At 42.7% G+C, this 14,066-nt stretch overlaps 1 protein-coding gene across 5 annotated transcripts in view; it reads left to right on the forward strand.

Moving 5' to 3' along the window:
• DPP6 (dipeptidyl peptidase like 6) overlaps positions 1-14,066 on the forward strand; it is a 1,159,861-nt gene that overhangs the window by 1,080,320 nt on the left and 65,475 nt on the right. For all 5 annotated transcript variants that reach the window (XM_072153926.1, XM_072153928.1, XM_072153925.1 and 2 more), the window contains 2 exons: positions 5,775-5,929; positions 9,487-9,584. In XM_072153926.1, coding sequence (XP_072010027.1) covers positions 5,775-5,929; positions 9,487-9,584 — 253 coding nt within the window. The remainder of the gene's footprint in view (positions 1-5,774; positions 5,930-9,486; positions 9,585-14,066) is intronic.

The raw sequence follows: 14,066 nt of genomic DNA on the forward strand, positions 1-14,066 counted from the left end.
GTATATATGCATATACAGTATATATACTGTGTGTATATACTGTGTATATGTGTATCTACTGTCTATATCTGTATATACTGTGTATATGTGTATATATGCATCTACTGTCTATATCTGTATATACTGTGTATATATGCATCTACTGTCTATATATGTATATACTGTATTTATACATGCATATATTTGTATAAGCCTATATATGTGCACATTTAAATATATATATGTGTTTATATATGTATATATGATGTATGTTTATATGCTGTGTATGTGGTATGTATATATATGCTCTGTATACTGAATTTGTGTGTGTATTTCCCGTATGTGTGTGAAAAGGCTGTATATACTGAATGTGTGTGTATTTGCTGTATGTGTGTATATTCTGTATGTATATGCAGCATGTGTGTATATGGTATTTTTATACTGCATGTATGTGTATATATGGTCAGTGTATACTGTATGTGTAAATATATATATTTATTGTATATAATGTGTATGCCGTATGTGTGATGTATATATACTGTATGTGTGTATATACTTTATGAGTTTGTGTATACTCTGTGTATGGCTACATTCACACTACCATATGGAGGACGTATAACGTATATATGGCCGATATAGGCCCTCCATAGACGGCAATGGGCGCACGGCGCCTTACGGGAGCGGTACGGTGCCGCACACGTGCGGCACCGTACCGCTCCATACCCGGGAAAAAGATAGGACCTGTCCTATCTTTACCCATAGTACGGCGCCGTGCGCCATAACTTCCTATGGAGAGGGGCGGGGGTGAGCTGCGCTCACCTCCTCCTCCTCTCCCCGTGCACTGCCGTTGCCTGCTACGGTACGGTACGGGTGGGTAACGGTAGTGTGAATATAGCCTATTAGTGTATAAATGTTTATGGGTACATAAATGTGTGAAGGTGGATTTAAAGATGTGTTACTGGGGACGAGGCGGCTGTATGAAGCTGTGTTACTGGGGGCGAGGTGGCTGTATGTAGCTGTGTTACTGGGGATGAGGCGGCTGTATGTAGCTGTGTTACTGGGGATGAGGCGGCTGTATGTAGCTGTGTTACTGGGGATGAGGTGGCTGTATGCAGCTGTGTTACTGGGGGCGAGGCGGCTGTATGTAGCTGTGTTACTGGGGGTGAGGCGGCTGTATGTAGCTGTGTTACTGGGGGTGAGGCGGCTGTATGTAGCTGTGTTACTGGGGATGAGGTGGCTGTATGCAGCTGTGTTACTGGGGGCGAGGCGGCTGTATGTAGCTGTGTTACTGGGGATGAGGCGGCTGTATGTAGCTGTGTTACTGGGGTGAGGCGGCTGTATATAGCTGTGTTACTGGGGGCGAGGCGGCTGTATGTAGCTGTGTTACTGGGGATGAGGCGGCTGTATGTAGCAGTGTTACTGGAGGCGAGGCGGCTGTATGTAGCTGTGTTACTGGGGATGAGGTGGCTGTATGTAGCTGTGTTACTGGGGGCGAGGCGGCTGTATGTAGCTGTGTTACTGGGGGCGAGGCGGCTGTATGTAGCTGTGTTACTGGGGATGAGGCGGCTGTATGTAGCGGTGTTACTGGGGGCGAGGCGGCTGTATGTAGCTGTGTTACTGGGGATGAGGTGGTTGCATGTAGCTGTGTTACTGGGGGCGAGGTGGCTGTATGTAGATGTGTTACTGGGGGTGAGGTGGCTGTATGTAGCTGTGTTACTGGGGGCCAGGCGGCTGTATGTAGCGGTGTTACTGGGGATGAGCCGGCTGTATGTAGCTGTGTTACTGGGGGCGAGGCGGCTGTGTGTAGCTGTGTTACTGGGGGCGAGGCGGCTGTGTGTAGATGTGTTACTGGGGGCGAGGCGGTTGTATGTAGCTGTGTTACAGGGGGCGAGGCGGCTGTATGTAGATGTGTTACTGGGGGCGAGGCGGTTGTATGTAGCTGTGTTACTGGGGGTGAGGCGGCTGTATGTAGCTGTGTTACTGGGGATGAGCCGGCTGTATGTAGCTGTGTTACAGGGGGTGAGGTGGCTGTATGTAGCTGTGTTACTGGGGATGAGGCGGCTGTATGTAGCTGTGTTACTGGGGATGAGGCGGCTGTATGTAGATGTGTTACAGGGGGCGAGGCGGCTGTATGTAGCGGTGTTACTGGGGGCGAGGCGGCTGTATGTAGCGGTGTTACTGGGGGCGAGGCGGCTGTATGTAGTTGTGTTACTGGGGGTGAGACGGCTGTATGTAGAAGTGTTACTGGGGGTGAGGCGGCTGTATGTAGCAGTGTTACTGGGTGTGAGGCGGCTGTATGTAGCAGTGTTACTGGGTGTGAGGCGGCTGTATGTAGCTGTGTTACTGGGGGCGAAGCGGTTGTATGTAGCTGTGTTACTGGGGATGAGGCGGCTGTATGTAGATGTGTTACTGGGGATGAGGCGGCTGTATGTAGCTGTGTTACTGGGGGTGAGGCGGCTGTATGTAGATGTGTTACTGGGGGCGAGGCGGCTGTATGTAGCTGTGTTACAGGGGGCGAGGCGGCTGTATGTAGATGTGTTACTGGGGGCGAAGCGGTTGTATGTAGCTGTGTTACAGGGGTGAGGCGGCTGTATGTAGCGGTGTTACTGGGGGCGAAGCGGTTGTATGTAGCTGTGTTACTGGGGGCGAGGCGGCTGTATGTAGCTGTGTTATTGGGGACGAGGCGGCTGTATGTAGCGGTGTTACTGGGGGCGAGGCGGCTGTATGTAGCTGTGTTACTGGGGGCGAGGCAGCTGTATGTAGCTGTGTTACTGGGGGACGAGGCGGCTGTATGTAGCTGTGTCACTGGGGATGAGGCGGCTGTATGTAGCTGTGTTACAGCTGGGAAAGTGGATAGTGAACAGGAGGACGTGTATGCACGCTGCATTCAGTGGGGGCCTCCACCAGATTTTACGCCCACCAGATTTTATATATATATTAACTAGATAAAGGCTGGGATGGAATTGGTTACAGAGACCTGATGACAGGTGTCCTTTGTCCTTTACATGTAACCCTATAGGTTACAGAAATACATAACATTGTGGATTTTGTAAAAGGATGGAAAACTATATTTTACATTGTTGTTGAAGACCAGAAGATTATACCCATGAACGCCCCACCCGCTGATCCGACATCGAAGTCATGATGTAATATAAGAGAAATGGCCTTTGGAAGACATTTAGTGGCTCTCAACTTTGGACCATAGACATAAATCATGTGTTACCAAGGTTGACAGCAACAAATCATCTCACTGCATTAACCCAATAAGAGGATTTTGGGTTATTTTGAAAAGCACCAAAGCACCAGGAATAATACTATGTTTGGCTGGAGAGATAGAAATGACTGTAATTTGAGGATGGTGTTTTGCAGAGAGTGGGACTTATAGTGGGTCTGTGAGTGACAAAGTGAGCGCTTGGAGTACGGTAATAATCGATATTGTGTATGTTGTTTTCTATGGATTGATTGCTGATTACAGACACAACATGAAGCCCCCGCTCTGTTATTATGGGGGCCGTCAGGATGGCTGCAGGTTTAACACTTAGAAGGTAACCTGCTTCCATAGTGTGGGGAAATTGTAGCTGTGCCGAGATGGAGCTTTATCCAGTACAATGGCTGTCTTTGATGGTGTGCTATTATCAGAGATGCTCTCACTTTTACTCGTCTAGTGTTTCATCCCACACAATGATATGGAGCACATGTCGGAGATGCCAGTTTTGACCTCTGCTTTTTGTTTGCAAACAAATATGAAAAAAAGAACTCGCACTTAAAGGTCTGAAAAAAGCAAAAAGTTCTCAGCAGATAAATGTTCTCCATTTTTAGGCTGATATCTCTTTTCATAGTGTAGGGATAGGCAGAGAAGAGTCATATTTTACCTGAGATGAGTCTTGCTGAAAAGCTGTCACTTCCGATGTCCATAAGTCTAATTATTCTTCTGGTATCATATTAAAGATAATGGGGCACATTTACTTACCCGGTCCCTGAGCGATCCCTGCTGTGTGTTGTCCGACGGAATGCCCATCTGCCTCGATTCATGAAGATCGTGCGCCCGATTTCCTGCATGTGTCGCTTCCCCGCTCAGGTCGGCCAGAGTTCACCTTCTTCCTCCCGATGCATGTGAGTGCTTGGCCTGCGACACAAATTGAATTGTTAAATCCCACGGTAGTCCGAATCTGTCGGATAATCTGACGGCCCGCCTCCCCCCCCATTTGTGTCGCGTCAAAGCCGGATGCGATTGCGACACAAAACAATCACGTTCGACACAATCATCGGTGCGATCCCAGAAAAATCGGGAAACTTGACGGAAATGCAGCCGTGGGACCCTTAGTAAATAAGCCCCAATATCTTCTGGTGTCAAGTGTCATCAGGCTTGTGGTGCTGGTAGTTTAGTATGTTAAAATGCCCCTTTAAGTCTTCCTGAACATGACTGATCAGGAGCCACTTAATTGGATTGTATAGTATCCTATCTGCAGTAAGCATATTATAGAGCATGTAGGAGCAGAGAAGTGTTCTGCGTGCAGGCAATATATTGAATTGCTTGAAGAGCTGAGCAGATTGTTTACAGGGGCACATTTACTTACCTGTCCGGAGGAGTTCACAGAAAGTGCATTATCCGACCATCATGCACTCTGCCGCAATTCACTAAGATTGTGCGCCCGATATCCTGCATGTGTCGCATCCCCGCTCAGGTCCGACAGAGTTCACCTTCTTCTTCCTGGTGCATGTAAAAGCATGGACTTGCGACACAATTTGAATCTTAAATCCCGCGCTCAGTCAGAATCAGTCGGACCAACGGCAAACCCCTTGATTTCTGATTCATGAAAGCCAGCGCAGCTGCGCCACAATCAATCACGTTTGACACAATCCCAGCCCACATCCCTGTTAAATATCTGTCAAAGCTGCGCAAATCCTGAAAACGGCGAACAGTCCGACGAAAGTGAGCAGCGCAACCCTTAGTAAATAAGCCCCATAGTGCCCGATCTGTAGGCAGCATGTTATAGAGCAGAAGAAGATGAGCAGAATGTACATAGTGCCCGATCTGTAGGCAGAATGTAAAGAGAAGGAGAAGATGAGCAGAATGTACATAGTGCCCAAATTGTAGGCAGGATGTTATAGAGCAGGAGAAGATGAGCAGAATGTACATAGTGCCCAAATTGTAGGCAGGATGTTATAGCAGGAGGAGCTGAGCAGATTGGACACAGCTTTCTATCTGCAGGCAGCATGTTATAAAGCAAGAGGATCTGAGCAGAGTGTACATAGTGTCCTATCTGTATGCAATAGGTTATAGAGCAGGAGAAGCTGAGCAGATTGTACATAGTGTCCAGTATGTTTTAGAAGTTGGGGCTAGGACATAGAGGGATAAAACATATACATAATGAACTAATTACAATATACAGAGATCTTTCACAATTACACACGGCCTCGTCCACACAGTGAGGAATATAGTTTGATATTGTCAGACATAAACAGATTCCTTACAATGTATTCTTTATTATATTTTGTATACATCGTAGTGGTCTAGGAGATGTCACAGATTTTGTCTTTGAGTTCAGGAGCTTCATATGATACTTCTGGTGCTGATACTTAGGGAAAACCGTATCATGTGTAACATTTTCTGTCTCTCCTCCTTCACGAAAGAGTCAATTGTGATTGGAAGCTGGATTGCGAAAAGGGTTAATGAGAATGCTAATTTTCCGTTACAATTTAACTTACAATTATAAAATGTGACTTGAGTGATTAATGTGAATTTAATCATCTTGCTTGATCATATTAATTTTTACTATGTTTGTTATTCACAGAGGAAATCTTTAAAACCCACATTGCCCACTGGTGGGCTCCAGATGGCGCCAGACTCGCATATACAACAATCAACGATACCAAAGTCCCCACCATGGAGATCCCTGTGTACACTGGATCCATTTACCCAACGGTGAAAAATTACCATTACCCAAAGGTAAAAGCAGTCCTAAGATTCTCTATGTATCTACTTATGTCATGGTAAGATCATCATGTCATGTGTTGTTAGACATCTGCCAGGAAAAAGCTAGCAAGAGGCCTCACTCTGTACATCATCATCATGTGGAGCTGTGGGTATTACCTTATGTGAGGTGCAAGATGGTGTCATTATTTCTATAGCTGTAGGGAGATGATCTTTGCTTGCTAATTACACACCAAGGATGTCCCTTAACCACCCTTAACGAAATCTACCATCAAAATCCATTATGATAAACCAGGGACACTTATTCATAGATCCAGGCATCGTGACTGTGGTAATCTTCTTACATTTGTTATCCATGGCCTCCTTACTTCTAAATTCAACTTTTAAAATGATGCTAATGAGTCTGTGGGGCTCTGGTGGGTGTTTCCAGAGCCCCTCCATGATGTATTTTCACTGGTTGTTACAATGAGTAGAGTAGATCACTCCTCTCCCCCTGTAAATCCTGCTGCTAGATTACATGGGCAGAGGGAGGAGGGAGAGAGCAGGATTTCATAGTTTCATAGTTTCATAGTTTATACGGTTGAAAAAAGACACTTGTCCATCAAGTTCAACCAAGGGAGGGAAGGGATTGGATGAGGAAGGGATTTAGGGGAAACAATTCTATATAACATAACCATCAATGTTATTTATGTGTAAAAAGGCATCTAGACCCTTCTTAAAGCTCTCTGCTGTCCCTGCTGTGACCAGCGCCTGAGGCAGGCTATTCCACAGATTGACAGTTCTCATAGTAAAAAAGCCCTGTCGCCTCCGGTGATTAAACCTTGTTTTCTCCAGACGGAGACAGTGCCCCCTCGTCTTTTGATTTGATCTAATCTGAAACAACTTACCACCATGGTAAGACATGTTCTGCTCATTGTAACAGCCTGTCAAAAGACATCACTGAGGGGCTCTGAAAACACCACCATTTGCATAATTCTAAATGTTTATTTTAAAACTAAAGAAGAAGTGGATAACATATATAAGAGGATCACCACAGTCACGTGCCTGGGTCTATGAGTAAGTGTCCCTGGTCTATTCATGCTTTTGATGGTAGATTTCCTATAAGGTAAAAGGTAAGGTAGGTAAACCAACAAAGTTGCACTAGGGGGCTTGTACATCAGTTTTCTGACATGAAAGCCATGAAAAAGAGGGCAGAAAGAGTTTGGGAGTGGGCAGGGTGAGAAATAACTATAGATACTCAATTTTTTGTGTGTTCGAATTCCCGAACTCGCACTTGAGCCGCAAGGTCGAAGGTTCACTCAACACACGACCCCCACCAGCAACACCTGTGATTGGTGCTATTGGTGCAGTAACACCTGTGATTGGTGCAGTAACACCTGTGATTGGTGCTATTGCTGCAGTAACACCTGTGATTGGTGCAGTAACACCTGTGATTGGTGCTATTGCTGCAGTAACACCTGTGATTGCATGGACTTGCATACAAATTCAACTTAAGAACAATGTTATCTTGTACGTAACCCCGGGACTGCCTGTACCTAGTAAACCAAAGATCTATGGAATTTTTCCTTATAAACAAATAAAAGAATACAATTCCTAAGTTAAGTAATTGCATTATATTTTATAAGAGGTAAACTGCTGAATAAGGAATATATAAGTCTGTAAATCCTAAAGTTTCCCCACAGTGAAACATTAAATAAGAAAGACTTTTCCGCTTTACCTATAGACATTATTACTTACAAAAGATACATACATTAGATGGATGTGGTGAACATAGGTCCCCGAGTGCCTGTGCATCAGACACATCTGTCAGGGAGAGATCTGAGCAGCACTTATGTGCAGCAGTGTGAGGAATAGGGAGGTGCAGAGTCATATACACTTATGGTACGAAAGATGGATCATTCCTGCTATTATACAGCCATTTATTCCATCCCTGCTACATCACAAAATGGACTATCAAAGGGTTTACATTATATAGATCCTTTCATATAACCCAAACAGGCATCATGCTATAGAGCAGGAAATGTTTAAACAAATTGATATATATATATATGGAAAAAGTTAACTTTATTGTCTGTTTTACTGATATAAAACCTGCATTTTGTGCACAGTAGATGGGGCAGGGCCCCATTGTGAACTTCTGAATTACTCCTTACCCCTTAAAAATATACATAAAGTGTATACACACCATAAACACAGACATACAGCATATACACATCACAAATTAACAAATACAGCATATTCACATGAAATACCCCAGATTCTGGGGCCCCCTGACACAGTGGGCCCCATAGCAGCTGCTATGACTGCTACCACTGTAGTTACGCCCATGGGATGGGCCTACTCTAGACAATGCCACCCACACAAAATACACCATGGGCAACTTACAGGTTCCCCAATGACATATTTCTCCTATAAAGGGTTATTGTTAATATATGGAAGAGACCAATATATCTATAGCCTTTCCCTAGAAATACGAATTAATAGTCAAGCTAAGCATCCCATAATGGATTCTAAGACAGAGGTTTTTGATTGATAAGAACGATAAAATAGTTACTTATTTGATAAGCTTAAAAAATACAATAATATAAGCTTAAATGTAGACATGTTGTCCCTTATAAATAGAGGACAGTCGACCTTGGATACGGCCACTACTGCTGGAGTGATTGCGCATAGAAACAAAAAGTTTTTGCATATGTCCGGGAGTTATTGCCTGTCCCATAGCCATCCTGTAGTAATAAGGACTAAATCCAGGTAGTCAGGAAGGGCTCAATAGATATACATGGACTTTTAATTTATGCACGTCCCCTGCTGCAAGCCTCATCCTGTTCCCGGCTGGGGAACTAGGAGAGAGCACAAATACGTTCTCTCCACGCCCCAGCTCTGACGTCTCCGGCCGGATCATAATTCCCCAGCCGGGAGCAAGAAGAGGCTTTCAGTCGTGCATAAATTAAAAGCCGGGGAAGGCTCTCGGGTGCCGTCAGCCTGAGCACCTCTGGCAGTTTTACAAGGTTTATATTTCGTTATTAAACCTGCCAGAAAACTTGTAAAAACAGCCCCTCCCTAGACGGAACAAACAGCCGATTTAGGACACTCTAGCACCAGGAATCTGGTGGCAGATGTCCTTTAAGGAAATCATACAACACAGTAGTCCAATAAATATACAAAGTAGCCACCACAGCGTGAAGCCAAATCAGTCAATGGAATTCGGAAGCAGCACAGAGCCACCACGTAGAGAGGAACATTGATGTGTCATGACTGCCTGGTGTATATACTGCCTACATACATTGCAGAATATCCCAGCGACCCATACTAAGTCATTGGGGACTCTCGATCTCCGCTGGAGTCCATGGTAATGGATTGAGCATTGCGTTACACGTTGTGTTTATGATGGATGTGAGCAAAGCCTTTGGCAATTTCTTCCTGCATCTTCTCATCTTATACTTAATACTATGAGACAATCCATTTATCTCATCTCTTTTATGTACAGTTCAGTCCAGAAGTTGTATACCCTGTACACTCCTACGACATGATAACAGTCTAAACTTTATATTTTTTGCTATTTAATGTTCCAGGCTGGCTTTGAGAATCCGGTTGTCACCTTACATGTTGTTAACTTGAATGGGCCTCTGCACCATGTGGAAATGACTCCCCCCGATGATCAAAGAATGAGGTACAGTACACCGGACAAGTGCTCACTTCATACAGAATATGTGTCCTTTTCATTCATATCCCGACTTACATCAAAGAATCGGAGAGAGTACAACGAGTTCTTCAAGGATATCCATAGCACTGTGATACAAAATCCTCCTAGATATTAATGATATTAAAGACTAAATTGATTGTAATGTTGTGATGGAGCAAGAAGGATCAATGTCATCTGCTCACACGAGCACCTATGTTTCTTCTATACTTCATGCATATTGTAAAACCATGTAACCCTTACATTTCCAGTATACCTAATATCTAAAGCAATGATCTAATGAACACGTTATGCTGAACTGAGGCAATGAGAAACCTGGTTACCACCTTGTGGAACTTGAGGGGGTGCAGGGTGTGCGGTGGCACACGGACCCAAGAGGCTTAGGGGGCCCATTATGTGTCACTTTCCCATAGGAGAAGACTGGTATTATAAACCATTACGTTATAGTCGGGTACAGACTTTGCACTGGAGCCCATCAGCTTCAAGTTACTCCACTGCCTATGGCCCGGCATCTTTACTGTATATTATCTTATATTTCATCATTTTCGTGTGAAAATTAATTTACATAACTGGTTCTAAAGACAAAGACATTTTGTAGATATTAAATATGTATTAACGTATTTTCCATGTTAGTACAAGTAAATTTAAGAAATTTTGTGATAATCTGTGATAATCTAATTAGAATAAAGTTCTTCCTTCTTCACTTACTTAGACTCTTATCATCCTCCCTCTCTTGCTATTCTGCTTTTCCACTATGAGATCTCAGCTGAATTCTGTCTTGCTAGCAAGATGGACAGCAGCTCCCCAAATTTATATAGGTTTTATTAGACTTTAAAAAAAGAAAAATTCTCTGTTTCCCCTTATTCTGATGCTAATAACTTTTTCAAACATGTTTTCGTTGAAACCATTTTAGGGTCTGCACTACCTATTGATCACTTTTTATTACATTTTTTATCTGTTGCAAAATCGGGAAAAAGTGGTGATTCCTACATTGGACAATATTTTCTGTTACTGATGGGTATAATGTTCTTATATTTTGATAAATCTGACATTTGGGACAAGGCGATACCTAACGCATTTAAATTTTTGGGATTATTTTAATATAAGTTCTAGGGAAGGGGTGTGATTTTAACTTTGTGCGGTTTAAATTGTTTTGGTTTGTGTTTTTTTCTGCAGCACTGACTGGCCCTGGAGTCTCATATAGACTTTGGGCTGTCATAGCAATGGATCACGAACCATTAAAAGTAACTTTTATACGTTCATATAAGAATAATGACAGTTCCAGGAGTTTTCAAACATGTCATGTACATGTAATCAGACATTGACGATGATTTGGGGCCTATGGGGAAGGGCCCTGACACTGATCTTCTCCTTCTTCAGAATATTAGTTGTTGAATTTTCAGGTAGCCACCACTAGGGGGCACGTAATGCAAAAATGTACAACTTCTATTGCGTTAAATAGTAACTTCAACAAATTGATATGTAAATAGCTCCCCCTAGTGGTCGCGAAATACAGGCAGTTCTATTAATTAGAAGTGTAAAAAGGTTCACGAATTTAATTTTTTTCGAATTATACATTTAATAATGTGATGCCAAGAATTGCTCTCATAGTAAAAAGCAATCTGTATGAGTTGGAGTGCGAGGACATTGTTTTAACATTGCAATTCTGCTAGCTGAGCTGACAAAGTATTCAACATATCATATATTCTCAAATATACTGTAAAATAACTGATGTTGAAACATTATTAGTTCTTTCTTCCTAATGATTCTTATTTAGTTTCAATTACTTAAAATTCCGGCGCTTCTCTCCTCGCTCACATACACATGTCCATGTGCATTACTATTACTGGGCCTTTTTCTTAATTTCCTGTCATTTTTTATTAAATTTCCTTTTTTTATTTGAGTGTTGCATAAAAAATATCCATATGCAAGATACGGAACAATCATCCATCATGCTGCAGCTCAGATCCTAAGGACATTTGTGATGGCCACATATGAGTCTAGTCAACTGCTTGAATGAGCAGTGTAAATCACAATCACCTTCAGTTTTGGTCTTTGACTGGCAGTGAAGAAGAATAAAAATAAAGAATAGAAAATACAAAAAATTAAGCTACACAAAGGCACTATATGACGACAATATAGAAAATCACATATAAACTAGACACATCGCCATGTAGATGCAGTCTCCTACATCATACATTTGCATTTTTTGAGAAAATCTGTGGCTTGAATGCAAAGAAATCTTTAAGGGTTGCTTGAGTCAAAAATGCCCTGGGGAGAGGTGAGTAAAAATAATAAAATGCTTACACTACCATTTCGGCACTCCCGCACAGCATCAGTATCGGCAATTACTGATTTCTGTTTATAAGGTAGTGACATCATGTCGACAATGCATGCATTGCTACAGCAGCAGTTGTAGACTAAAGTGGGTGCATGCTGCATCACTTTTAGCTTTTGTATACAAACAGAAGCTGTAAGTAATGGGTCATACTGACTTTTGTTTGTATACAGAGGCATCTGTCATCAAAAATTGACCTAATAAACCATTACCAGTATATTGTCAAGCAGTTGAACAGCTACAACATCATGTTTCTTTCATAGTCCGGCTTGATGACATCATCCAGAAAATCAATCTGTTGTATCTCCCTGCCGCTGAACATCTCTTCATATGTAATTAACATTATTCACCGGAGATCAGGAGATCTGATCAATGATATTCCAGGACGCAGGACCATCAATTACAGTAAAGTGGGTATTCAAAGGCAGAGAAAGCTTGACTACAGTGTTAAACTCCTCCTCCTTGACTTCATAAAACCAATTTACATCTCACTTCAAAGTAGATTTTCTGAATGATGCCCCCACCATGGGCCATGAAAGAACCATCATCTAGAAGCTGCTCAGCTGCTTGACAACATACTGCTAGTGGTTTATTATGCCAATTTCTGATGACAGGTTCCCTTTAAAGGAAACCTACCACTTGTAGTGGCAGGTTTCTGATGGAAATACCGGGCACCAGCTCAGGGTGAGCTGGTGCCGGAGCTTATTTTTGTTAGTGTTTTAAACCGCGGTGTCGCGGTTTAAAACACTTTTTAAACTTTATAGCCGGCGCAGGGAGGTACGCGCTCGGCGCTTACCATGCGCGCGGCTCTCCTTCACTTCCTATGTAGCCGCGCGCACGCTAAGCGCCGAGCGCGTACCTGCCTGCGCCGGCTATAACGTTTAAAAAGTGTTTTAAACCGCGATACCGCGGTTTAAAACACTAACAAGAATAAGCTCCGGCACCAGCTCCCCCTGAGCTGGTGCCCGGTATTTCCATCTGAAACCTGCCACTTCAAGTGGTAGGTTTCCTTTAAGTGATTATCTATTATCCAGTTAAACCTGTATGTGTTGCAGATGATGTGGCACAGCTCCTTCTCCCTGCATATAATCATTCACACAGTATCTTCACACTTTCTATTTACAGAAATTGTGTCACATCATTTATTAAGACTTTAGACAAGTTAGCGCAGATATTGTGGGCGGCAGGTCTGCGGCATGAAGTCATGTAATATATTTATATGGTATATTTATGGCATTTTGAGTCATTTCAGTTTTGTTTGTTCTCATTACCTTGTAAAAGGCAGAGAGTTGTTTTCTTTGCTGAAAGCTGCAGTAAATTAGACAATATATCTGCGAGATTACACTGGAAGCCAAGTTATGACCTATATTAGAATCTACCAGAGCGGTTTAATAAGTTATTTATTTAGTCTATTTTATGTATTTCTTTGGCTTCCAGGGAATGTTTTTTTTTCAGCGCTGAAAAAAAAAATTCTAATTTATGATAAGCAGTGCATTTCAATTACTGAATCAGTTCTTCGGGTCCACTTAATTCCTTCCATTCACACTCATTACAGCAAAATGCGGGTCAGCGGCGGTCTCATTCGATTGAAATGTACATATATTCATTAAAGCTTCACCATTTTTTCCTCTCTTGCCTTTAAATGGAGAAGTGAAATTAATCAATTCAGACTGAAATCTTCAGAGGGCACCGCGTCTGACAGCTGAATTCTCCTGACAAGTAGAAGAGAGAAGCTCAGACTCGATTTTGCGCTTGCGGAAGTGAACTTCTTCTCATCAGAATGCAACACAAAAATGGGAAGGGGCATTTATTTCACTTTTTATGAAGTTTAGTTAAAGTTTTTCTGTCATATATTAGCATGTATTTATATGACAGAAGCCGGTTGGCAACAAATATGTCTAAAAAAATAGCGAACGTATGTTGTATGAGGAAAATAAAAACCTGCTTTAACATTATGGGGCACATTTACACACCTGTCCGCTCCAGTTCCCCCGAAAGTACATTGTCTGACAGTGTCTGCACAGTGGCGCGATTCACTAAAATCGTGCGCCCGATATCCTGTATCGGTCGCTTCCCCGCTCAGGTCCGACAGAGTTGATCTTCTTCCTGGGACA

Source organism: Engystomops pustulosus, chromosome 5 (assembly GCF_040894005.1).
Source record: "Engystomops pustulosus chromosome 5, aEngPut4.maternal, whole genome shotgun sequence".
Classification (NCBI taxonomy): Eukaryota; Metazoa; Chordata; class Amphibia; order Anura; family Leptodactylidae; genus Engystomops; species Engystomops pustulosus.